The sequence below is a fragment of the Notothenia coriiceps genome, unplaced genomic scaffold (genome assembly GCF_000735185.1).
Source record: "Notothenia coriiceps isolate Sejong01 unplaced genomic scaffold, NC01 NC01_scaffold00038227, whole genome shotgun sequence".
Classification (NCBI taxonomy): domain Eukaryota; kingdom Metazoa; phylum Chordata; class Actinopteri; order Perciformes; family Nototheniidae; genus Notothenia; species Notothenia coriiceps.
Genome location: NW_011370928.1, coordinates 1,928 through 28,446, shown reverse-complemented (window position 1 = coordinate 28,446; position 26,519 = coordinate 1,928). Strand labels below are relative to the sequence as shown.

Sequence of the window (26,519 nt, the reverse complement as noted above, 5' to 3'; positions counted from 1 at the left end):
TTGTTACCTTTTGTTATTTTTTGTTATTGTACCATTACTTCTAAAGACATGAAAATAATCATTAGCTGTAGCACTAAAATCAGTTTGTAGTTTAGTAACTTGTCTGATACTAATCCATTTTTTAGCCTTTAATTGAAATAACTTTGAGTGACTAAAGTTGTTTTATATTTACAAGTTCCTATAACTTGAGCATATAAACACTGACATATTAAAAAAACGAAGACGTAAGGTATATGAAATATAAAAAGTCATGCAATTCATTAGGTAGCTTCCTGTAGCATAAGCAAGTTCACTTTAAGTGCTTAGTATACAGAACGTCTCCTCTGGGTCAATGCTCATCTCCTGCTGTTCCACAGGGAAGTACCTGGCCGGCTGCTCCTTGTGAGGATCCTCGCTGCGGATCAGAACTTTGCACTTTTTCAAAATCGAAGGCCAGAAAGAGATGACTGAAAACGGATCAGCCTTAAAGGACGATGTGCACTTTCTTCTGACGGTGTCCTGCTGTCTGAGGAGGACCAAGCCTTCTTCCCCTCTAACTTAAGTTGTGTGTGTGTGTTGTACTCAGTCGTCCTGCCTTTTTGTATTGAATCTCCTGTTCCCCGTTCTGAGACTGCAAACTGAGCTAAATGTCAGAACTCATCTTGAATTGTAGAAAAACATGTGAATAATAAGTTGCCATGGAAACTAGAATTTTAAATTATACTGTATGGAGGGAATCTCTGGAGTTTCCCTAGAGATCTTCTACCAAACCTTAGAAAATAAATGTTTGTAAATCAGCTGTTTGTTTCGAATAGAAGTTTTGTGATGTTGATGTTTGATAAAAAAATAAATGTGCTCAATCTTTTTTGGTTTACACCAATTTATTACACATTGTGACCAAGTACAAAATACAGCTGAACTATGCAGTTTATTACAGACAGTCATCTGTCCTTAGATAGTTAAAGTGTAGTCAAGAACAGGTTTAAAAATGCACAAAAATAAGGGTTCAGTATACTTGTAAGAAGAACCAAATCTAGTTCAATAAAAAATAATCCTCCGCCAAAAATCTAAAACAGCCTTACAAAACATTACAAAGTACACACAGAAATTACTTTTTCTCCAAAGCACTTAAAGGCAAATTACTGTGACAGGCACAAGTTACAAAAAGCCTTAATAAACTCAAGCTCAAGGATTCTCATCGCTACAACAAAATCATCCAAAGAGGGGAAATAAATCAACCAAAACCATTGAAACAAAGCTGATGTCAAAAAAGCTCATAAATAGAAATGTATCTCGTGACAGTTTAGTAGCGCAGTAACGCCGCAGATATAATTGATTTCATTACATTGACAAAACTGAGATTGGAAACAAGTTTATCACACACGCCATTCTAGTCAATTACACATCAAAGCGTTTTCTTTTGATTCAGTGTGAAGAGAGCGAGGCCGCAGAGCACACACAGATATATATATATATATTTATATAATTTATTATGGACAAACTCCCCAAATAACGCACGGTATTTCTCTATCTAATAAAAACAGAACATAAGACTTTAATCTGAGTAACAGCATGAGGTCAGTTTCTGAAGTGGGGGAGCGTGTGCAGAGATCCTCTTTCTGGGTAGGAGTTTTGGTTTTACAGGTCCGTCCTGTATTGATTTATCTTCTTTAGATAAAATGTACAACCACTTTTTTTTTTAAATCAGAAAATGAGGCTCATCGAGACAGATCGGATTCCAGTTTGGGTTTTAACATCCCTTATCCATCGAGTGGATCTCTCTGGGTTTCTTCCCTACTCTGCGGTGGGTGAGTGCCCCGCCACAGGTCTGCTGAACACATGAGTCCCTGAATGCATCCTCACAAAACACGCAGGAGCAATCACAGGATGAAACTATTTACATGAAAGGAGACGCAACAGTGGCTACATTTTTTTTACTTTTTTTTTGTATACTTGCTTCATGTCATCTGAGCCAAACAGCATAAAAATCTATTGAGGTAAACAAACCAACATCTTACACAGCCAAGGTAACACTGAGTTCCCTGCCTTCCTTACTACTGCGACACTACGAGGCCTACAGAGCCTGACTGGCCGAGCGGGGGGGGGAGGGGGGGTGGACGACTGAGGGAAGGTCCTTTGGGTCAGTAGGGTGTGTGTGTGTGTGTGTGTGTGTGCTGCGAGCTGCAGCAGAGGCAACAAGGATTATACACACCTAAATAATGTTAAAGGTGCTTTGAATGTCTGAGGTTTGGAGACGATACATTCATACTGCGGTAGAGGCACAGCTGAGGGACAGATAGACATCTGTAGTGGTGGTTTCAAGGTTAGCGATCTAAGGCACTCAAATGACACTATGGCACAGCTACTTAAGGTTAAAAAAGAGAGAGAAGGAGAATCACAAACACCACTGCGTAAAGTTACACATCCGATAAAAAGGTACTGCACAAAGTCATTCACAGTTGCAACAAAAACGGAAATAAAATCTGTGTTACACCCATGTGAGTACAAAAAACAAACAGAAAAGAAAAGGTGAGCTTCCGGGTAAAAAGACCACCGTTATTATAAACGCTAGTAAAGGGGGGGAGGGGGAGTGACATTGCTACTTTCTTCTTTATATACATTGCACACTAACTGCAGAAGTGCAGGGTGCTGCTGCGTCCCAAAGGGCCCCTAAAGGCCCCCCCCTCTCAGACAGAGATGCTGGTCCCTGTTATCTCAGTCCGGCCCCTCTGGACTCACATCTCCTGCAGAGGGTGGCTCAGCTCGATCCTCTCTCTCTTTACGGCCGGCTCAGTCGGCCCTCTGGACGCGTCAGCATCACTGCCCAGGTCACTCATCTCATCGGAGAAGGACGCGTCTAAGGACACAGGGAGGATAAGATCAGAGGAACTTTATTCATCCCAATATGGGAAATAAAATGTGTTGCGGCAGCATGAAACAAAACAAGGCATTGCGCATACTAACTAATTAAAAGAGTAGAAATAAACTATTCTAAAATATAAACATCTCAGAATAGAAATAGAAATAAACCAGCATTAGAGAGTAAGACAAATATACAAATGACCGTGAAGATAATAAAAAAAAATCTAGAATCTGTCTGACAAATAAAAACACTATGAAGGGCCAATTTTCTGTTAACACAATAGAAGCAGGATATTATTTACATCAAGTGTGCACAGAATGGAATATTCAATTAAATATAAATATAAGATGTACAGTGTGAATGTTATAGGTTAGTAGAAACAGTTTGTCATCAGCCATTGTAACAGCAATAACCCTTTAACTCGCGGTTCCTACTGAAGACAAAGGTCTTTGACCCTTTAATAATCCCAGCAGCAACAAAGGAATGTTGAGGCTCTACCCCAGAGTCCAGATGTATAATTACAGTTAAAGCAGACGTACAACAACCAGCAATTATTGTTCTCCATTTAGTAAAGTACTGTTACTACACATAAATAGGGATGGGTATCGTTAAGGTTTTAACGGTACTACTACTTTGATCGATACCGCTTATCGGTCCGGTCTTTTAACGGTACTTTTAAGGTGAACAAAACTAACATTGCTTTTTATTTAAATTAAATTCATAACATTTCACATCAAAAGAAACAACGTTTTAACAAATCGTATTAAATAATCTGATAACAGAACAGCTGAAGCTTTAACAAAATAAATAACTCAGTTACCTCTAATCATTAACCCATGTTTGTATAATTGAGTTAACTCCGTGTGTTGCTGCTAGCATACATAATACATGACGTGGAAAAGTTACTCGTGGATGGGGGGGGGGCTACAGAGCTACTAGAAAGACAGTCAACAACGGCGCATTCCTCCGTCTGAATGTGGAGCACTTTTGCTAAATGTTTAGACAAATTGCTCGTGTTACCGCCCTTACATGCTAAACTCTTACTGCTCTTTAGGCAACGAGCATCGATAAGGGTCAAGTTTAACCCATAGGTTTAACCGCACCAGGAAGCGCGTTCTCTCCGCCGTGTGTGTGTGTGTGTGTGTGTGTGTGTGTGTGTGTGTGTGTGTGTGTGTGTGTGTGTGTGTGTGTGTGTGTGTGTGTGTGTGTGTGTGTGTGTGTGTGTGTGTGTGTGTGTGTGTGTGTGTGTGTGTGTACTGTAGCAGCTGCGTGTGTAAACTGCCCCGCCCCCTCGCACACAGACGGGAGAGAGATCGAAGATACAAAAGATAATCATAGACGCATTTTGCAGTCTTTTGCATGTTAGAAACGGAGTTGGTGAAACTAAAACTGCAATATAATGTTTGTGTAGCAATAATACATATGATGTATTTTTTACATGTCTCCAGTACCGATAAAAAGACCGCTAACGTTGGAGCTTAACAGTACCACGGTCTTTAATAATTCAGCCCCGGGGCCCGTTTAATACCGGGGCTCGGTACCCATCCCTACACATAAATAATAGTAAATAATAAAGGCTTACCTTTTTCCATGAGTGATGGCATCATGGAGGTCAAGTCACTGAACTGGGATGAAACGGAACAAAACAACTGTTAAACCATATTGTTCATGGCCCTTTCAGTATTTATAGAGAAACATACGCTGCTTTAAATATCTTCTTTCCTACCTCTCCCATGACGGCTATAGGAGTCTCTCCGGTTGCCTGCGCCACACGGTGCTCCACCAGATAGAACATGTACTCGTCATAAAGCAGGCGGATCAGGTGGAAAGAGCCGAAACTCGCTGCACTCCGCAGGGTCAGGTCTCTGATCACCATGGAGCTGCAGGAGGAAAGGATGTTTCAATTCTGTGGTTTTTGATTCTGTTGTAAAGCCTGCCTCTCTCTCTCTCTCTCCTCCTACCTGTAGAAGGACCACTTGAGCAGGAACTGGCGTGCAGCCTTGGGGAAGCTGGGGCTGCCCTGGTGGGGCTTCAGGACCTGAGACACCACGTTGTCCAGCCAGGTGGCCCACTGGTCCAGAGAGCTCTGCTGCTGCAGCGTCACCTTGAAGTCCTGCTCCAGGCGCTGGACCACACTCTCGTCACACTGACACACCCATGAGGCCTGCTCCTGTTAGAGACAACAAGCACACCCCACCACAGTGAGCAAGAAGACACGGGAAATACAGAGAGTCCACAGGGCACCGTCTGTAGTCTAAACATGATGTCTTGATGATTGATAAACAGGGAAGACATGATACCTGGACGTTGGCGAAGTCCACCCGGTTCAGGTCGGAGAGCATCTGGTTGATCTGGGAGGTGTTCTGCAGCACGGCGCGGGCCGCCTGGGCCAGGTGGTTCAGACTGGTGTACCGCCTCAGGGTCTGGGCGAACGCACTGACCACCGCCACCTGCACCATGGAGACATGACACATCCTGAACTGTATCTCTCAAGGTTTTATGATGAAATGATGCCAGACTTTAATAAGCTTAGGTTTCTAGGGATTCTGTGATGAAGTTACTTTTTGTTTAAGGTTGCACTGAATAGTATGAAGCTTTCAATATTTTTTTTTAAATAAAGTTGTATTTGGGGTTCAAAAAACCATGTATTTAAAAAGAGATGGATGTAATCATTTCCAAAATGGTGCACTGTTTTAAATGTTTTGTCTAACTAAATATTCAGCTTCAATTCCAAAACATTTTCACTGTATTCAAAAATGATTTGCAGCACAAAGAGGAAGGCACATAAGTCTGTCTACTATCACTATGGAAAGTAACATCACAAAGCAGCCTCATGAGGTGATAACCGCTAACTGTTGAGGCTGTAGGAGTGAGGAAATGTGATGAACTAAATGACCCGCTGTAACTTTCTAGTTACCTTGGTGCGAATGATCTCCTGAGGGAAGTTGGTCATGGCGTTGGTCAGCCAGGTCTCCAGACTCTTGGCGAAGTTGCGGATGGCTTGAGTGAGAGTGCCTGAAGGAACAGAACATTCTGGATTACAAACTGAAAGAAATCACCCGTCACCCTCGTTAACACCTCATGATTTCTGCATCCACACATCATTAAATGCTATGGCTGACCTTTCAATCGATCAAACTGAGAATGCATAGACCAATGAGAATGTTCACTCTTACTCTTTGTTCGGCATGGTTTTTCCCATTTAAGGTTTGTTTATTGGTTTGTATACCTCAATAAAAACTGCAGTAGAATGACATTTATTATGAATAGCACGTACTGGGAACAGGACGCAGCACATCAGGGATGAGGATCTCCACCAGAGCCTGGTACAGGATGTGGTCGCAGCTCCTCATCCACAGTCTGATTGGTTCATATTTACACAGAGCCAGCAGCTTCTGTCTGGGGATCACACCGTCCAGGTCATCGTCACTGCACACGGTGGGGGGACGGGGGGACGACGACATATTAGCATTTAGCAGAAAGGTTAAACACTTTAAAACGTTGACTTGCAATTAAAATAGAAAACTGCATTGAGCTTGGAAAAAAATCTCACTTAATATAAAAGTAGATGTTCTTTTATTTTATAGACAGGCTAACATCAACTACTCTTATCATCTGATCATACCTTATAGGTTTCTGTTTTTTAACCCATTGTAAATAAATGGATATTCTTTACCAACTTACAGACACAAACACCTACAAAACTGCATTTACAAACATATTCTTCGACCCGTTTTGAATCAATAATAATTAAAGAATAATAAATGAACTTAATGACTAATTTATCTTTAACAACATGAATGATTCTCTCCCTCTCTCTTGGTGGTTATCCTCTCATGGTGAGGCTCTCCCTGTGATCTGACCTGTTGGAGATGGAGGTGTTTCCGTCACTAGATGGCGGTGTTGAATACCAAAAGGTCTGCCAGAGTTTCTCAATGTAGTGAAACTGGAGGTTCATCACCACATCCAGAGTGGCCTGCAGGAGAGCAGCGAGGGAGGGAGGGGGGGGGAGAAGAGAGGGAGGAGAAGAGGGGACAAAACACACAGAGCTCAACCATGGCAACCAGACACACAACAAAGTTTCTGCAGGCAGGCGAGCAGCCTCTCCTTCACTGCAGGCCCTCCTGTTAGACAATGAGCCAGCTCAAACACAGCTCCACACATAAATCACCCGAGGATCCTAAAGGCCACGTTCATCTGGAGCTTTTTCATTTCCCCCCTCAGTTATTTTTAATCCTTTGTAGAGCAGATTAGTCTTGTAGATGTATGCATGCATTTGCCTCCTCTTAGTGGTGAGGCAATGACCTAAACTAACCCATGTGATTTCCTCTTCCCTGTTCATATGCATGAGTCTCTTAGGAAGCACAGTGTACTGCACGCATAGGAACAATGAAGAGTGCAGAGGAAGCAGGCTGGGGACCTTAATGATAAACAACAGTATTAGGGCTGGGCCGGAGAAAACCTGGTATAACAAGAGAGTTAACGGATAAACTCTTATATATATATATTAGTAAAAGTTAAGAACAAGTGGTGCAGAAGTTGAGGACTCTTTTGTTCAGTTGCATTTCTACGCAGAGAGTAAAGCGTATGATCTGTGCCCAGAGATTCTGTTCGCTCTCTCTCTCTCTCTCTCTCTGGCAGGACATGCACTTGCTGCGAGATCTTGTTACACAGCAGTTGTAGGCTTTAATCACATGATGTGTTTTTGCTTCCTCTGTAGCCGTTGCCTTGACAACCTTGTTTACGGTTGCCTAGAGCAACAGGTCAAACACAGAACTCCAAAACAAAAAGAAGAATTCCCCATCCCTCTGAACAAGAGCGTTTTGCCACCACAGTTTGCGCCACATTGGAAAAACAACTTGCCGTAAAGAAAAAAGAAAAAAAATGTGGAGGAGAAATAACATGCTCAAAACGCAGAAAGCCGCCTGCGGCAGAGATTCCCCAATCTTACCCTGGCATCTGAGCACACACTACTGCGGTTTACAGTGTGATTTATTAAACACCTACCGGTAATCATTTTTGTTTAAATGTTTATTTAATGACACGGCTGATCCCTTAATATGTTGCTGTTGTTGCCATGACATTAACAAATAAATCGCTGACAGTCGATACAAGTTCCTTTACAGCCCTAAAATGTCTTGTTTGTGCTTAAGAAAACTATTTTATTTGTGTTGTAACTTTTAATTGTGTCAATGTAAGCCTTGGCTAATGTGTTAACAGGTCACTGTTGGCCCAAAACAAAAAAGTGGAAAGAAGGAAAAAAGTGAAATGCATAAACATTAAACACACAGAGGCAATGAGAGCTGTGAGAGTGACAGAAATGCGCTGGCAGACAAAGGCAGGAGCCCATGTGCCTGTCCACAGACAAGGCAGCACAAAGGCCCAAGGGGAGGCCACCACAAAGACACCAAGATGTCCACCCAGCGCGCTGAAAGGTTAATTGGCATGTCTTGAAAGCTGCACGGAGATGAAAAGACGGCTGGAACAAAGGGAGCGTGGTGAGGCTGGACAAGGGGAGGGCAGGGATAATATGATAAAGCCAGAGCTTCACAGCTTTAATCACAGCCTCTCTCCGGCCTGTGGAGCCTCCAGAAATGTTTAGGGTTCAATATTATTTCTATTCTCCTCCCTGTTCCGTTTCATCTTGAAGGGTTGTTCTTCTGCATCTTCCTGCCCAGAGATCATGAGGTATGCCCTTCAACCTGTGAAATGTCGTTATGCAATATGCCCTTTCTTCATAGCCCTTATAAATGGTCTTAAACTAACAATGATTACAATACTTTTGAGTGACAGCCTACTGTACTTTCTTTGATCTGTTTAAAAATGGGTCACGATATTGAGTGAGGTTTTTACAGAAGGTTGATTATGGTTTTTATCAGCAGGGCAATGTCGTTTTATGAAAAGCGTTACTTTTGTCGGGGACTATTTTCAGGAGCGGAATAATACACATTTGCTGCTCTGGTGAGTGTGTACTGCAGGGTCTTCTCTGAATCAGTGTCAGCGTTCATGGTAATGACGGAAAATGTGACATCACTTGAGGCTGGCTTTACACAACAAGCTTTATGAAACTATGACATTGGCAGCCCAAAGACCTGTAAACAGAATTGAAGCAGTTTCCCTTTAAAGCCATTTAAATTGACAGGTCAATGTATTCTCAGTGAGATATTCGTAGAGCTGTACCTCGCAGTGTTCTCTGTAGAGCGTCTGCAGCTTCTTGATATCATTCATGTTGATGCGCTCAGGCAGAGGCTGGGTGCCCAAGTCAGGAGAGGGAAATGGAGGCAAGTTGTGGGACGTATCTGAATGACAAAAAAGATAGACAGGTGTCAATCATTTCATCACTCACACACACACACTCACACTCAGACTGGCACTTGTGTGTGAATCAAAAAGGCAAATATATTCGAGAGACAGAATATAAATAAATAAAACCACAAGTGTCCAAACAGAAAGAAATAATATATATATACATTTGTAAAGTAAAGCCAACATGTGGCCAAATCAGGGAACACAAATCGAATAGCGTTATGAAAGCAGTCATAAAGAAAGAAGTCAGAGGAATGATCAACAAAGCATTGCTACACATTAGTGCCGTGTCGCTCACCGATGTACTGCTGGTGGTGTTGGCTCTGAGCAGCCACGGACTGCTCTGGAGTGCTGCTACAGTTCTGAGAACTCCCACACAGGCTGTCAGACATACCGTCCACCTTCTGCAGAGGTTTGAACCTACACACACGGGATAAGAGGGGACATGTATGTTAGCTGGGCTTTGAAGGACTTACAAACACAACATTTCCAGTTTTCACTTTAATGAAAACCACACAGAAAACGCTCAGGTGACCACCTTCAATAAAAAAGCTAAGAAGTCAAATTCCAAGTTTGTGTGTTAAGGAAAATGACATTTGCGTACATTGTTTTGGTTAATTGTTATATTTACTTCCACTGGTGCTTGATTGTATCCCTAGAGATGGGATAGTTTTGTGAGTATGTCTAGTTTCAAATCCAATAACTAGTGTACATGCCAGCAGTGACCTTTATATATGCCAGCCCCAGTGACCTACGTATACACACAACCTACTGAAGAAGCAGCAGAACATAAGTGGTTAAACCAGTTTTAAAAGGTGATTGAATCTTTTCCCAATTGCCAGTAGACAAGAATGCCTTTTTTTCCCTTCTCGTGTCGTGTGTCACCTTTAATGCAAGTCACAGATGCCCTGAAGGAGAGGGATAGGGGGAGAGTAGGAGTGGTTTCTTCATTTCATACATCTGTTACATTACTATATTAGATATCATTTAGCTGGCACTTTTATTTAAAACCACTTGCATTAAGTGCAATAAACCATCAAAATGAGAACTCAGAACAAGAGCTGGTCAGCTGGCATTCAAAGAGGAACATGCATACGTGCACATATTTGCCGCATAGCTGCTACTGGTCAATTCAGTGAATACATGAAAACATGATGCAGTATTGAATGCAGCTCTAATGTTTGGGTAGAAACTAGAAAATGGGTGAAGAAAATAGGAAGTGAAAATGTCAAATCAAAAGACGCCACAAACTGTTAGAGAGGCACTTATACCGAAGCAAGTTCCTCTTATGTGTCAATCTACTTGGTAATAAAACTGATTGAGAATAAAGATGGCACACCAAGCAGCAGAGACAGAGAGGCAGCTGCCACATGGTCAATGTTTTAAAAAGTTAGATTGTTTCATACATGATTATCATAAAGAAAAAAACAAAACATGTGTTGCCATGAGAACAAATAACCAACCAAATGAAATGAAATGCGTGAAGAAAGGTCAAGACGGCAGACAGTGCTGACCTTTGTTTCTGGTGGACAGGCTGCTGCCTCATGGCCATGTACTGGGTGTCTTCCTGCAGCCGGTTGAGCGGTGAGTCAGGCTTCACCCGGATGCCATAGTAATGATACTTAGAGTTGCCTCTGTTAGATTCAGAGAGAAAAGAGAGAACACAGTGAGGAGGAGGAGGAGGAGGAGGAGATGGCGAGTCACAGGTGCAATCATTATTATTATCCTCGGCCATCAAAAAGTCTCCGTTGCCTATGAACATCATGATACGTGTCACATCGTTGATTGTATATGATTATGATGAATGATTGCTGTGATAAGCATGCTCGGCTTCAGCCACATCTCTTCCTGTGTACCTGGTGCCGAGGCGGCGTGTCCTCAGGCCCATGAAGACCGAGCGGATGAGCTTTCCGAAGGAGGCGGCGTTGACCGGGTCCAGCTTCTGCTCCTGACAGTGTCTCAGGTAATGGTTATACAGGGAGCAGCGCGGCAGGCTCACTCCCTCCGCTGTCTCGTAGTTGTCCAGCAGCCACTGCAGCTAAAAACACACAGAGGGAACACAGTTGCATAATCAGTGATCCCCAGGGGACAAACTCTCCTCTGTGGTAGTCTCCTGGCCAGAAATTAAGAGGAGCCGGGCATCTTATTTACACATCAGAAGACAGATAACACACACACACACACACATCACAAAAACACCTGTTCTAGGAGGTTGAACACCAAAGAGACCATTGCACTCCAGCTGTGACAATGCTTTCTAATCTATTTTTCTAATCTTGCCTTGGCTACAGAATAAAGAATGGCTGATTGAGTGAAAACTCCAAACATCTGAAGAGTGCTTTTCATTCAAGGGGATACATCTCAAGTCAATATTGAGAGGGGCTCTGTCATTGCTCTGTCGTAACAGTCCAATCATAGAGAACTTACATAAAAAGCTCAAATTATAAATATTCAGAGCAAATACTTAAAACATGATTTATACAACTGGTTCAAAATGGAAATGAGGTTGGAAGATGGAAATGTTGGGAAAGAATCTTAATCATATTTCCATGTGAGTCAAACTATGGATGTAATAAAACACTACTACTTACTTATTCTATTTCATTATAATAATGAAACAAGGTGAAAAGTCACATTGCAATAAGCTTGTGTGACACTGAGTGCATGTCATGGTGTACTTAGAAGTGAAACATACAGAAATCAATTTAAGTCCATGCAGGGTGTTAAGAAATATATAAAAGATGCATTATTAAGCAAAAAGTGATAGCAAGTGCAAGTTCAGATGAAGGATGGAAATGTATTGAGACATTTTACGTTTCAGTTGGACAGTGCAGAGTGAGTTAAGCTAGCAGTAGGTAGTGCGTTTAACGTTGCGTACACAAGTGGAACACACTGCCTCAATGTTCAGCTTTTGTTTGTTGTTTGTTCTTTATCCTCATGTCCTTTTTAAAGAAAGTTCCTGGTTGACTTACATGGCTGTTGAGCAGGCTGCTTTTGTGACTTGCAATTCCTTCAGACTTTTGGAGGTTTTCAATCGCCATTTCAAGCTAAAGAAAGAAGAAGCATGCAAAAAAAAGAAATAAAGTGGACACAGAAGAGGGAGGAGGCAGGAGAGGGAGAGTGATAGAAGAAGAGAAGGGGACAGAAATAAGCAGGGGTATATGAAGAAAAACACAAAAACAAATTAAAACAGATAAAGGAAATTAGACTGTTAGCAAGCAGCCAGATCTCTGCATTTCCATGAAATCAGTCAGTGTAGCAGCCACATCCATTAGAGGCTGACCAAAGCATGCAAATCAAGGGACTTTGGGGTTAAGCTGCTCAGTGAAGGGCTGCAGTCAGACACTCTAATGTATGCAAATAGGAACCACAAACAGGGGCACAGGTCACGTCAAGTTTGAGGACAATAGGTCAACAATGCCTAACCAGACCCATCCCCCAAGATGTAAACAATGTGAATGAAAATCTAACAATCAGAGAGTTAGTTGTTGCTACAACATGAGAGAGAGTGTCATGATATTAAACACAGGCATATTATTCTTTCTTTGGACACAACAAAAAAAAAAGAATGCAGTCCAACTGGCGGGCAAAGTGAATGACAAAACCAAGGACCCTCTATTGAGCCGTAGAAGAAAACCAAAGTCAAAATGAAAAGATATGTGCTATTGCAGCCAAACTGGAGACATAGAAGAAAAGGAAAAAGAAGCAGGCAGCGTTCCAAGCCTTAAGAAGGCTCCAGAGGGCTCATGGCCAAATGGTAATGAGCCCCAGGGGTTGCTTTGTTTCGCAGGGCGCTCAAGTGCCTGTGAAAACCTCTGAAACAAGGCAGCGCTGAATTATTTAAGCCAGTGTCCTGGTTCTACAGGCTCTCTGCCCTGTGCTGCTACTGCAGAGCCAGGAGGCCCCAACTCAGGTTCCTGTAAACCCTGTGTGCTCTCGTCCAGGAGCCTGGGCCCTCTGGACTCAGGCTCAGGTAACCACAGTCATCACCAGTCTCACAACACCATGTGGTAGTGGGGATCTCTGCTCAGTAAGCCTTGTAGTACTAGGAGTTAGTAGTAACAACTTATGTACGTACTTTAAAGAATAAAAACTTTAATTTCACCACATGGCAGTTAAGGATGAAGAAGAAAAAAAGTAATCGTGCCGTCTTTGGCGGGTGCAAACCTCTGATAAACAGTTTGGCTGTTGTTTTCACTCCCACATTTAATCCCAATAGATTTGAAAGAGTGCATCAGAATAACAAAAACATTGGTATGGGAGTTGCTCACCATAGCGGAGGATGAGCGTGATGAGTGTGATATGTGGTTGCGGCTCCCCTCCATACTTCCCCCATGAATCAGGTAGGTGCTTCCGCTGGAAATGATGTGGCTGCTGCCCACATCCATAGCGATGCCCACCATGCCGTGAGGGGCCACCCCACCACTGGCAGAGGAGACCACCGTGGTGACATGAGCTCCACCTGCCTGCGAGTCAAAGTAGGGGCCCCCGCTGCCCTGCCCGTACAACTGGGCCTCGGGGTTGTAGGAGTAGGCTGTCCGGCTGGGGAGAGGTCACTGCAGTTAGCATTTAGCGATGTCTTTCAATCACGATGCTACATTACATCTTTAGAAAGCAGATGACGAGCAGTTACAGTCTTCAGGTTTTTAAAATTCTAATTCAAAAAACAAGAGCGCAGGAATTGATGAATTTGATAAAGTACATCATTGCAATTATACAGACACAAATATAACTGATATCAACATATTTGGCTATGCTAGAATCAAATTGAAGAAACTTTGAAGAATGTCTTGTTTTACAATAAATCATTTACATTATAATACTAATACACGGCACAGCAAATACTTGTTATGGTTTTACATTCTGACATGGTAACATCCCTGTTATTTATTTGTAATGATGTTGACTTCACTGGGATGAATTCAACTATATGTTGTATTGTTCTTAAGGCCACACACAATGAAAAACATATTTCATATCCCTAATAATAATAATTGTGGGGTAATACAACATTGCTTACATAGTTCCATTGGTGTAAACAGTCTCTCCGCTTTCTCCTACATATTGGACTTGGGATGGGTAGACATGTTGCACCTGCTGAACCTACAGACAGGACATTGAAATCAGGAATAACATTTTCTTTCCCAACTCACTATTTGTGCAAATTAAAAACAAACTGCGACTATAATTACAAAGTATCAGACTATTTTTTTTATCATAAAAGTCAGTGAAATGAAAATACTTGTTTGTGACTGTAGGCTTTTGCTGGTGTGTGTGTGTGTGTGTGTGTGTGTGTGTGTGTGTGTGTGTGTGTGTGTGTGTGTGTGTGTGTGTGTGTGTGTGTGTGTGTGTGTGTGTGTGTGTGGTGCAGTGAAAAGCTCTGTATACACCTTTGGTTTTTGCATGATAATCAAAATAACTGCCTCAACCTTATCACCTAACATTACATTTTTTGTAGAAGTTCTATAATACTTGATTAGCAAAATAAGTATTCATTTAAAAGGCGACAGGGAGACAAATAATTTGAAACTGAACAAAAGAATGAAAGCTTGAACTGATAAAGACCTACATTTGGTTCAATAAAGACAAACTTGGCTCTACAAACTTCACGTGTCATGAAGAACGATACAAGGATGCATACAACTGACGAAAGGCAGGTAATGACTTGTCCATCTGCTATTGGTTTACCGTCTTAGATTTCACCCTGAAATATAAGACGGGTACCTATGAACAGCTCATAGTAGACAGTCCGATCACCTGGATTTCACATTCGATCCTAAACACAGAATGTGTGTTGGGATTTGGTGCAAGTGCCCAGGAACCAGCAGGCTTTGCAGCAAGTTAACAAAACACACTTGGATGCAGAGAAGCCATAAACATCATCACAAACGCAGCAGCAGTAAAGCTTAGAGAAATGTTCACACTTAAAATGTATACCAACCATTTGAGCTAAGGTTTATTTGAAAGCCTTTAAGAGTTGTATAAGATGTTAGTTTCATGTTATTCATGTACGCAGGCAGTGGGCCAGGCTCAGCCAGAGAAAGACAATTTGGCACACCCATGAGGAGCACAGGAAGCAGGAGAAACAGCTTGGCGCATGCTTGGGAAGAGCAGCTTTTGGAAGAATGAATGGGCTGCCGTGTTGGGATCTTCATTCAGTGTGAAGCACAAGCAAGGTTTGGTTGCTTTTTACTAAAGCAAAACCTGCATCACCCCGGTCATATTGTATCATTTAGCTTTCATGTCAATTCTAACCCAATGAGTTGAAAAGACAAAACATTTCTAAGTGACAAGTGAAAAAGTCCCGGTGAAAGAGGCCATATGCTTATTTAATCGTAATTATAAAAGATAACATTATACGTCTCAGGCTCAGTCAAAATAGGTTTAACTGAGAAGAAAGCCTCAAGGGGTGTACAAGTATTTGTTCACAGCACTGTATAGTATGTACAGCACTGTGTACCTGCTGAGAGACTTGTTGAACCCTGGGTACTGAAAGCTGCTGTGCTTGTCCTCCTTTCTGAGCTGAGCCTGTAGCTTGAACCAGCACCCTCTGTGTGGATACAAGACATAACTCAATTACATAGGTATGCACCACGTACAATCACATACACACATCATTGGTAACATATGACAGTCGGCACAAGACAGGCAAACATGTCAACACCCGCCCCCCCCCAATATTTAAAGCTAGTGCAGATAGATTTGTGCCAATATAATAAACATAAATGACTGCATAACCCTCTCTCTGCCAGGCAGTGCGTTTGTGCGTGTACTCCATTGATAGTGCCATTTCATTTCAGACACCAAGCACAAGAGCCGCTTTCACACCAAGTACTTTGCCGGCACTTATAACCCCAGGGCACAAAGTACCAATCGCGTTCACACCGGAGTCCTTTTCCCTGAGGGAAGATTACGCAAATGAGCCGCTGACGTCACTTCTTCTTCTGCTTTGGGTTTACTGGCAGGCCGCAAACAACTTCACGGCGTATACTGCCACCCGAAGTGCCCGGAGTTGGGGACTGGCTTCAGTAGAAACTAAGCCTTCCGAGTAAATCGCCAGAACGCCGACACCTCGTCATCACTCTACCGCGGCTTCAAAAAACTTTTCAGAGTTTTACGGGGCGTGGTTTGCAATTCGCCCAGCCAATAGAAATTTGTACTTTTTCGGTACTTTTTTCGTACCACCTCTCTAGCAGGCACTAAAAATGGGGGTAAAAGTTCCCGGCACTAAGTACTCTTTTTGGTGTGAACGCGACATAAGGGGTACTAACGGAACTAAACGGGAAAAGTACGGGGGAAAAGTACTCCGGTGTGAACGTGCCTAAGCTCTTTTTTTGTGAGAAGCGGGTTTGGGCTTATAAATAAAAACTACTTTACATTTTATATTTGAAAATAAAAAAGATGGAACAGTTAATTCACAACAGACTTTCCACATTTGTCCTGTAATTAATGTTGCAGTGGAGTAGAGGTAATAACCTACCTGCTGGGAGGCTGGGACAGGCTGTACCACAGGGGCCTGAGCTGATGATGACGTCCGCAGCGCTGCCACGCTGGTCGTGGTGTCTGACCCTCCCTCGGAGCTCTGCATGCTGGGTTGTAGGAGACATGAAGAAGTGGAAGAGAGAAAAAATACAGGAGGGATTTAATTCCAGACCTAAGAAACCCTCATATTGGTAACTCTGGCTATACATGGACAGCCATACTAAACAAATGCTCTTCGACACCACCCCTTCTCTCTTGGAGCCTCCATGCCATCCATCGTGTCCCAGGGGGTTTCTGGCTTTAACCAGTCAAGCTGAGTCAGTGAAACTCTCAGATGCTGCCCACCTTTAGCCTTAATCACAGTCAATATAAAGAGCCCAATAGTTTTGTACAGACACTCCTAGTCATGCTGACTGATCGGCAGAAAAGTTACAGTACAGTAGTTTAAGTCACCAATAGGACTGAACTTCCTGCTTAGGACCAAAGGGACTGCCGCCACTCGGCTTTCCACTGGGTGACAATGTGCACAGCATAGCAAAGGGGAACTAAACATGGAGTGCAACAAAAGCTCTCTTTTTTTCACCCCTTCTTTTTTTTGTAGGATAGAGAGGGAAAGACCGAGAGTAAGGCAGGGTCAAGAGACGAATGGAACTGCAAGGGGGAGTAAGTGGATAAAAAACAACTTCCCCACTCCCACAAAAAAGGAAAAAACTAAGGGGGAAAAAGATGAAAATGGCAGTGGGGCTCCAGCCTGATGATATCCAGCGATAGTTTGGTACGAGAGCTGTTCTCTGAGGGCCTCAATAATCCAGCTGATATGAGGAAATTCCTCAATGCTTTGTAAACGTTTGTCGGTTGCTATGGTGAGGAATCCATGACGACCACCCCCAACTCCACCCCCCTCCTCCCTCTCCGTTCACTCCTCTATTTCCCCCCCCTTTATAAAGCTCTTCCACAGGAACTTTCGAGCGCGACCGCAAAGAGAAGAGGGGGAGGAGGATTATAAAAAGAGAGAAGGAGATACGGCACAGTTGGGGGGTGGGTTGGATTGATGAGTAGAAATCCAGGAGCAACAGGATACATCAGAAGGTAAACGGTGGGATGGTGTTCTCTGGGAGCATTACTGAGAAGGACTGCAAGACAAATCCAGCTCCAGACATGCTGTGATTGGTCATACCACAAGACATGCACTACAATGTCCTTTTATTTCACTGAGAGAGATCTGACAAACACACTTAGGCTGCAGTAACGTGGAGGCTAGGCGTCTATATACAGGCAACAGGGGCAGAAACGCACTCTTTTGGCTCTCCAAACTCAAATGTATCATGTGGCTAAACAGCTGAAGCTAGTAAACTTGTTCAAATCAAACCTCTACTTCCATAAGAATTAAAAACACCCTTCTCCTTCAGTGTGATCAAACCTTTATATTTTGTGTAAAAATACCTAAACACACACACTGATGTATGTTGCCTTAGACTTTGAGAAGATAAGAACAATATGGGCAAAACGAGTCACTATCAACAAACCCCCCAGGTGATCGAGAGGAAGAGTAATACCAACATGTTCACACAAAAAAAAAGTTGATATCTTCTGTTGTGGAACATTAAGGTTAAACTGTTATACAGGATAACACTATTCATTTATTCAACCAACTAATTGTTGCCAAATACAACAAGAAGAAGCTGTCAGACAGACAATACCACAACATCTACCACACATGACCAAGCCGTTCCCACAGGAAAAAGGAGATTGAAAGGGTAAATATTAAACTAAAAAGTTGTTTTGCTTCAGATTTCAACAATAAAATAATGATTCTTTCTCATTGTATCCAGAATCATGCAGCACAACTTTTGACAAACTCAAGATACCTTTAAGATAAATACAGAGTGTACCTTTAAGATAAATAGGATGGGTGTGCCACCACTGGCATTTTCCATAGATGGAGATGTTGCCACAGGCAAATACACTGCTGTGTCTATATGACTAACAGCCTGAGTGGAGGAGGTCTATGTTGAAATGTCTGATATGTGTCAATCTACAGACAAACACATGGTCCTACCATATCCAGTCTACCCTGCGTAGCCATCTGAGCTGTTGCCTTCACTGTATTTGTTAGCACAGGGCACAATTAGCACTTACATGTAGAGACTCTCACATTACATTACCATTTTCTTCACACTTCTTTCTTGTATGTTATTAAAGTACCGAAAGCCTATAATCACAATGATTCTAACAAGGAGTCAACATTTCATTTAAAAAGCCCCTGCGATGCTAAAGCGTTTTTCTAAAGCATGGAATTTGTCTATGGGGAGTCACTTGAGTTCTACATGCACCTAACAATCTCATCATTTATTTTCAGACTTGTCATTTTCACCAGAGGAAGTGACACAAGCCTGCAGGCTTCTTAGTGCCATTAAGGAGTGGGTGGCATGGCTGGATGGTGATGGATAAGGAACTAGAGAACTCACTGGCACGTTTTCAGCCGTTGAAGCTCAACTAAAGGCACTGGCTGTAATATGTATGGTGAATTATACTAAATCCTTTTGTTGGAGCAGGACAGACAGGAGTAAAGTAAACAGGAGTCTGCTTAGTGTTAAGGAAAGGTTAAAAGCCACACAAATTCTCCACAGCAGCGCTGAAAAGCACAAAGGTAGGACACTGCTGCAAAACTGCTCCTCTGGCTGGGCTGGCGTCTCAGGCCACAAGTCTGTTTTCATGTCTGGTCTGGAAGCCTGGTTGCATTCAGGCCAAATCCCAGATGAGCGCTTTACAACATGAACAACTGCACCTCCTTTCAAGAGTTACCTGAGTTTAAAAAGCTAAACGGAAACAAGAAAAGACACATTTAAAGAACCCCAAAAATTAAAAACTAATGCTATAATCTCAATGTTCACAGTGTAGACAAGATATAAACATATGTCACTGACAGATCTAACTTAAACAAGGCTCAATCAGAGAAAAACACATACAGATGTTCAATTAAAAGCAGGAGCCCACAGTCTTGGCTCATGTTTGCACTGGCCCACATTGTTTGCAGAGCAACAACGGTTGCTAGTGGCAACACCGTCCACTCCCGTTTCCAGGAGCCTGTTGCTATGCAACCAACAGAATACTTCCCAAACCAAACAATGCCATCCCCCCACCTGATCCCTCTATCTCACGCTAAGAAGAAACTTACAACAATAAATACTATGTAAGCTAATAATTTCCGGGACATGGTGACATGGAGGTAGACTTATCTCCGTGTTGCAGCTAGAGACAGATGTACAGACTTTATGCTTCTGGTTTAGACTTGATTGAAGAGGACAGGGTGAAGTGCCCTGTTGTTGTAACTACTCAGTGCTCGAAAGAAGGCGAATGTTTAAGTCATCAGGGAAACAACAGTCTCAAGTCTTCAAGGTTGCTTTACACTCGTTACCCAAAAACAACACTTCTAATGCAAGTTGAGTCTTTCTAAAGTTATTTGGTAAATCAGCTTTAGCAGAGCAACAATTATTTTACAAAACTAATTAAGCAGAGACCGTCGCTTGTAGCTTTTAAAAGGACATTTGTGAAGAACAAGCAATCAGCACAATGCATATGTCAAACTTAACATAAAAGAGAGGAGCAACAGGTGTCTGATGAAGCTTTAACATGTGTTCCCTAATTTGGTAATTACATGTTTTGTTGCAAAACAAGCTCATTAAGACGTGGTGTGGGGTTTTTATTTTTTTATTTAATTTTTTTTAAACTACAAGATCACAGAGGCACACGCGCTCACACAAAGAGGGAATTAAGATATGATAAGAGATTTCCACAACAGAGGCTGTTCTTCAAGCCTGTCTCATTAATTCATGGCTAATCCAATCAAAGCAGCTCTTGGGGTCTGCAGATGGCAGAGTTTAAGGCGGAGAGAAAAGGAGAGAGAGAAAGAGAGAGCATGAGAGGAGGAATAGGGGGCACAGACCACTGTCTCTGATCCAAGTGCCCCCCTCCCCTCTTCAGCTCGTCTCCCCACACCGGTCATCAGCACAACCTGTCCACTCCGTCACCATGTGTGCTGCAGGCCTGACAGCCACAGAGAGAAAGATCAAACCGTTGCCATGGAGATTGTGTGTTCGCCCAAGCTCGACACTAGCAACTTCCTCCCCCAACACCCAACCTCTTCTAACCCTTTCCAGATTTCCACTGCCCCCCCCCCCCCCCCCCAGCCTTCATCCTTAGTATTTAACATCTCTAGATAAAGATTGAGGATTTGAAATTGAAAATTTAAGTAAAATTGGAAAACCCACCACAAGAGGAGCAGGGAAGGGAAGGGGAGGGATGGTTAACATGTAATCAGCTTATTCTCATACGAGTAGGCGTCTTTCTCTTTCACGGCTATTTATCTAATGTGACCCAAGGCTGCCTGATGACACAAAGGAGAGGACTTTACTTAAGTCACCTAGCTGCTTTAGGAGAAGGTGGTGACTAAGGAGAAACTGCAGGATACTACAGTTGGGACTCTTGCTTTAACGCTTTATTCTCTGCTTATAAGTGTTCGGCATACCCAAAAAAACACAACAGTTGATCATTTAATTACATTTTGATCTTTTAATTCACTTCAAGGACGTTTGTTTTTGCACAACATGTGACAAATAGCTATAATCTCAATTGAAATATGGTTATAGCCAGATCCAAAGCATATAGGATGAGAGGACCCTTTTTAAAGCTATGACAACCCAGAACATAATAACAAATCCAGAAAGAAATCTCAGAGAGCACATGCCCATTCTTCAAAATCTTCTTTTTTTTATTTAAACAAATCATTATCATTTTAAAATGTCTTATCCGTCATGGTGTTTTAACAAAAAGGACCCTAGATGTTGTTCTTCTTTACCACCTAATCCCTTGTTGCTAGGGCCACTGCCTAGCATTAACCCAATTTCATAAAACTAAATATCAGGCTAACAAATAGAAATGCAAAGATAGATAGAACAATATGTTGTTGTCAATTCAAAACCAATGGACGAGGCTGACAACTTGGAATGGTTAGGTATTCTAACGCTTTTGCCTAACCCAGACTTGAAGCGTATTCTGTGGAAGTATAACTATTTCACTCCAAACATTGTTGTAATCTGCCTTCCTTTACTCTTTCAAAGATGAGTGTTTCCAACCTGTGGAGTTTTCTTTTTATAGGGAACCACATTCTTCAACGATGACCTCAGATGCTGGCAGTGAGCCGTGTCAAATTTGACCCATGAACCCGAGATAAGCGATTGGTTGCCCTGGAGGAGTCTGTCCTTTTGGCAAGCATTCACTTAACACAGATATGACTTGGAAAATAATCGTACTGTAGGTACAGTACACCTGCAGGCACTACTTGACACAAATAATGACTTATCAGTTCATGCTTGAATGAAACGGATCCAAGTGTTGCTTTTGCAGTAAATAATGCACCATGCTGAATACTTGGCATCACTCGGATTTAAGTATTTAGGGTTATATGAATAATCAGACTAGCATGCAATATAACTCCATTGTGATTTAACCTTTCATACAGAAACCTCTATTTGTTTCTGCAGCCTTATACAGTGACATGCTTCAGACATCAACATATATTATCAGCAGCATTTACTCTCTAATTTAGCAAAGCCTATTCAGTGTCCTTTCCAGAACATTAGGCATTAAATGACTTGAAGACCTAACAAGTGTTCCTGCAGAGCAATTTGCATCAAGATGGCATTCATAGATCATACAGTAAAAGGTGGTGACAGGATGCAGTTGACATCCTGTCTACAAATTGGTGCTCTTCAAGTTGTTGATTTAAAAATGTCAACACTTTTTAGACCTACATAGGTTACAATGTGTAACACTCTTTAGTCAGGCTACACCTACGCCATTCATTTACCATGAAAACAAATAGCATACAGTTTCATTTAAATTGAACCTTGCAACATTAACATCGCCTTTGAAGCTAGTGAGTGGGAAGAGGGTTCTCAATGACCAGGAAGGGGTGACTGCACTAAAAGGACTTCCACCATTTAGCTGAAACTGGGTTGTTTCCACATGTGAGTATGGCGTACTCTGCACCAAATCTCCTAATTAAAGAGCTTTTGAAAAGCAATGCTGAAGACCCAGCTAATTCAATTTAAAACTACTGTCTGGGTCTAATACTCATTTGTAAATCTGGTCAAATCTCCATGTCCTAGAACTTAATCTTTGGCATTTAATTTGTAGCAAGTTATACTGACAGAAGTTGTTTTCAAGCCAAATAAACATCTCCTAACAACCTAGCATAAAACACTACAAAAGAAAAGAAAAGTGAGGAGAGAATGGGGGGTTGCTATATTTGACTGAAAGAGAGAGGGGGGTCAGTTTTTGTAATGCAAATGTCACTGCCTTGTTTGCTGTTTGTGGAAGGACATTTAATTAGCAGTTGTGTAGCTACGATACAAACAGGTGGAATGCTGAGAATGTTGTGATGACACACAGACAGATAGAAGAGACAGTCTGAAAAAAAATTCATTTCATAACGAGTTTCAACTTGTTGCCACTGTGCGAGGGCCAATCAGTGGCAAGAATGTTTTGATAATAGACAAGATTTGTTTCTCCGTATCCTAGCAGCATAAACCTACAATGATTTCTAAAAACTCTTAAGTGGAAGATGTGATGTGAGAGTCCTCAGGACACCTTTCTAATTGTGTTAAACGTTAACAGCACATCAAGTCAAATGTAAAGCTCTTCATGGATAAATAAATTACAAAGATTATGAAACTGTATCATCTCATGTGAAAAAATTGCACTATTAATTTCCACTTAACAAGCACCACAAGGGATTCTCCTCTCAGTTGTTCTGCTTTGCTTTGTGATTTTCTGAGATGTTATGGGACAGCCCATTAAATATACATTAATATCAGACAATAAAATGATGTGTAAAAGCTAGGCAGTTAAGTTAGCCCAGTAGGAGGGATATGCAACTAGAATGTGATCAACTATAAACGGCAGCGACAGAACCAATGGCAATGAAGGGTCTGTGTGTGGCAGGCTATTGGATTGAGAACTTCTCCCCGAGGCACCACAAGGCTTCATCAAGACAAACTAGATACAGCACGAGCAAACACACATAGGCTACACAAGCACATCCACACAGCATACTCATGTATGTGCACACACACAGACACACCCCCACAAAACATGTGACCAAAAGCTGTGTCAGGTCACCCGCTGTCCAAGAGACCACTGCAGCTGTCCTATTGATAGCTGAACTGTACTGCACACACGGGTCCATTAAACACTCAAAATGGCACACGGGTAGCGGTGGACTCTTCTATGCACAACCATACGAGGAACTCCAGTTTTTCATAGAGGTTAGTTCTAAAGAACAAGCACAATTTCTGTCAATTACAGATCAGTATGGTACTTGTGCGATCATGGTCATTGGCTGCCGGTTAGACCAAAAAAGGCCCATATAGATACACATTACAAGTACCATACAACAAGCAAATAAGATTTTCCCAAATAACTGGCTTACTACCAGCTACTTTCCACGTTGTCTCCTCTCTGAGCAGGGTTTCTTTCTGACCTACCTCTCGGCAAGCAAAATCTATGAACTCTTAAGAAAGAGATGAAAATAACCAGATTAAAAACACTCACTTTTAAAAGAATAACATTTCAGCCCCTGGCCCACTCTATCCCATTTCTTTCCATGACTTGGGTGTATTTGTATATCAAGTTGCTATGTAAACATAACAATGTCATGCTGGTGGGGGTTATATGCAGCGCTGTCATCTCTTTATTTTCTTTTTAGCTGCGGCGAGTTGTCAGACCAATCAAAGGGAAGTTTCTTTCTCTAACACTCAAATCCAGCCAAGTCTTCTGTCAGTGCACATTCAACACCTTCCTCAAATAGCCCAAATAGAGCTGTAGAAAGCTTCACAAAAATGTCTTTATCAAATATAATGCAGCCTAAATAATAAGTATGATTCACTTAACCATACTGCGTTCTGACCCCTTTTAACATTAAAAGGAAATACATATTTGGCTGAATCAATGGCATAAAACCTTATATTATTCAGATCTCTTCTTTTACAAGATAAATATTTTATGTAAATAAGTCAATTAATTGGAAAGCAGAGAGGGTTTTAATTAGAGAATCAAAGTGCTGCAGAGATTCTTGATGCAGCACTAGCAAACATTACAAATGACCGAGCACCTGATTGCTGTCTGAAATGATAGTCCATTAGAATTAATTCAACTCAGGGGACAAAAAAGACTAAGTCCCAAGAGAAGAAAAACGAGGTATGCAAGGTGCTGGAAAGAGGCCTTGCACACTGTAAAGCTAATGAAAAGGGGGATTTAAAATCATTTGGGGGTCTGCATTTCCTTGGTTTCTTATTATTGCAATGGCACTGTTTGATATGAGCCTTCAGCTTTAAAGAGATCAAACATCAAACCTAATGAAACCTGCCAACCAAACAATGGAGCAGTGCAAACTTGGCAATTAGCAAACAATTTGGCTTTTGGTCTTTTCAACGAATTTGGCATAAGATTAGTAGATGGAGCTAAACTACTTGTGATGAAATTAGTGAGAGGAGACAAATCAGGTAAAATCATTAATTATTTCTGCCTTTTAATATGAAGGGTACTAGACTAGTGTATCTTTGTAATGGCAAGTTTCGAAAGCACATGTAAAAAAAAAACTGTACTTTAAACTAAATATCTCTCCCAAGAGACTGTACAAACCAAACAGAGCCGTATCCTGAAAAAAACCATCGTAGCACCACCTAGCTGTTACATATTCAGTTATTCAAGTAATTTCTGAAACATTAAAACTTTGCGAAGTACCCGCTTTTTCTCATTTAAATCGTGACATAAGTTAACTGATTAAAAAAAGAGTAGTTCCTTTCCTGAGATAGAGACAAATGGAAGCACCAACTTTGATAACGTTGTAGTCAAACGGCGAACTTCATTTTTCGCCGACTCGCTGGTAAAAGTTATTATATCCGTGCTCGACAGGCAGCGTAATGTTTAAAATCAATTTAACAATATCATGTGAGAGTTAAGACTACCTAACGGTCTTGGCAAACTGCCAGCAGAAAGGAAAGTTATCCTCCTGCTGGGTTCACGCTTGCTCGCAGCGGACGTTAGTTTGCAGTTTGGGCAGCAGGACCAGCGGTGCTAACGCTAGCTAGCCAAATGTCCACCTGCTTGAAAATTACGTTCTCGAGAAAGACACAACAAGAAAATACGTTTTTCCGTAATGTGACAAACAAGACAGAGCGGACGCTAACTGCGCAACAAACGGTTAAACTGACTGAACTCGCAGTTATGCTGCTAGTTGTCTGAGTTAGCATTAGCTGTAGCTTGACTGCCTGGTAGCCGTACCATCCATCCTGCTGGGATTGAGTGCGTTCACAGCTCGAAACACACACACACACACCACAACGTAGCAACAAGTGAATCAATGTTGAGTTGGAGTAACGCTGACGCCGAGTACAACGTTCAAGAAAAGTGTAGAAAAATAAAAAGAAGGGCGGAAATGGATATTTTACCAGGTACAAAAAGCTGTTGCCAAGCAATAGGTGAACGTCAGTTAAATGGAGAGTGGAACGCCGTTCAAATAAGGGAAAGTTCAGTTGTGGAAAATAACCACGACTGCTAGTAAAGCACTTGACCACAGAGCATTTTTTCCAATTTCAGAAAAACTTAGCAGATGATTGCTGTGAAGATAATAGTCACCTTTGCCTTGTGAAAAGTTATACCCTGGCACTGCTCTCTTTCCCCTCTCTCCCACTCGCTCGGTGACTTCCAGATGCTGCTGCTGCTGTTGCTGAGTGTTGCGCCCGTTGGTAAGTAACTGTCTCCACGGCTACAGTCACTGTGGCTCGACGGGGTCTCGAGGCAACTGTTGCTACCCTCGAATATCTAC

The 26,519-nt window shown here is 41.9% G+C and overlaps 2 protein-coding genes across 9 annotated transcripts in view; one reads left to right on the top strand and one right to left on the bottom strand.

Moving 5' to 3' along the window:
* Window positions 1–844, top strand: part of fcho1 (FCH and mu domain containing endocytic adaptor 1) — a 48,306-nt gene extending 47,462 nt beyond the window's left edge. For all 4 annotated transcript variants that reach the window (XM_010797667.1, XM_010797668.1, XM_010797665.1 and 1 more), the window contains one exon: window positions 357–844. In XM_010797667.1, the coding sequence (XP_010795969.1) occupies window positions 357–450 (94 nt within the window). In that variant the 3' untranslated portion in view covers window positions 451–844. The remainder of the gene's footprint in view (window positions 1–356) is intronic.
* On the bottom strand, window positions 842–26,519 carry rfx2 (regulatory factor X, 2 (influences HLA class II expression)). Of its 5 annotated transcripts, none has more exons than XM_010797670.1 (18): window positions 26,330–26,519; window positions 16,629–16,737; window positions 15,609–15,698; window positions 14,169–14,251; window positions 13,420–13,690; window positions 12,121–12,195; window positions 11,005–11,186; window positions 10,663–10,782; window positions 9,447–9,568; window positions 9,023–9,141; window positions 6,706–6,818; window positions 6,120–6,271; window positions 5,760–5,857; window positions 5,143–5,292; window positions 4,804–5,012; window positions 4,569–4,722; window positions 4,425–4,491; window positions 842–2,836 (listed from the first exon to the last, which is right to left on the bottom strand). In XM_010797670.1, the coding sequence occupies exons 2-18, from the start codon at window positions 16,734–16,736 to the stop codon at window positions 2,715–2,717; spliced, it is 2,235 nt and encodes a 744-aa protein (XP_010795972.1). In that variant the 5' UTR covers window position 16,737; window positions 26,330–26,519; the 3' UTR covers window positions 842–2,714. The 5 variants fall into 5 exon arrangements, with proteins under 5 accessions (XP_010795972.1, XP_010795973.1, XP_010795975.1 ...); XM_010797671.1 differs by having other exon boundaries at window positions 4,425–4,467; window positions 26,330–26,518; XM_010797673.1 differs by lacking the exon at window positions 15,609–15,698.

Bases quoted from the DNA above. Each gene is read 5' to 3' on its own strand.
- rfx2 (XM_010797670.1), bottom strand. From the start codon at position 16,736: ATGCAGAGCTCCGAGGGAGGGTCAGACACCACGACCAGCGTGGCAGCG. The intron at 11,187-12,120 runs GTAAGTCAACCA...GTGTGTTTTTAG, and splicing joins GCAGCCTGCTCAACAGCCAT to CTGCAGTGGCTGCTGGACAA. The intron at 4,492-4,568 runs GTAGGAAAGAAG...ATGGTTTAACAG, and splicing joins CTATAGCCGTCATGGGAGAG to TTGTTTTGTTCCGTTTCATC.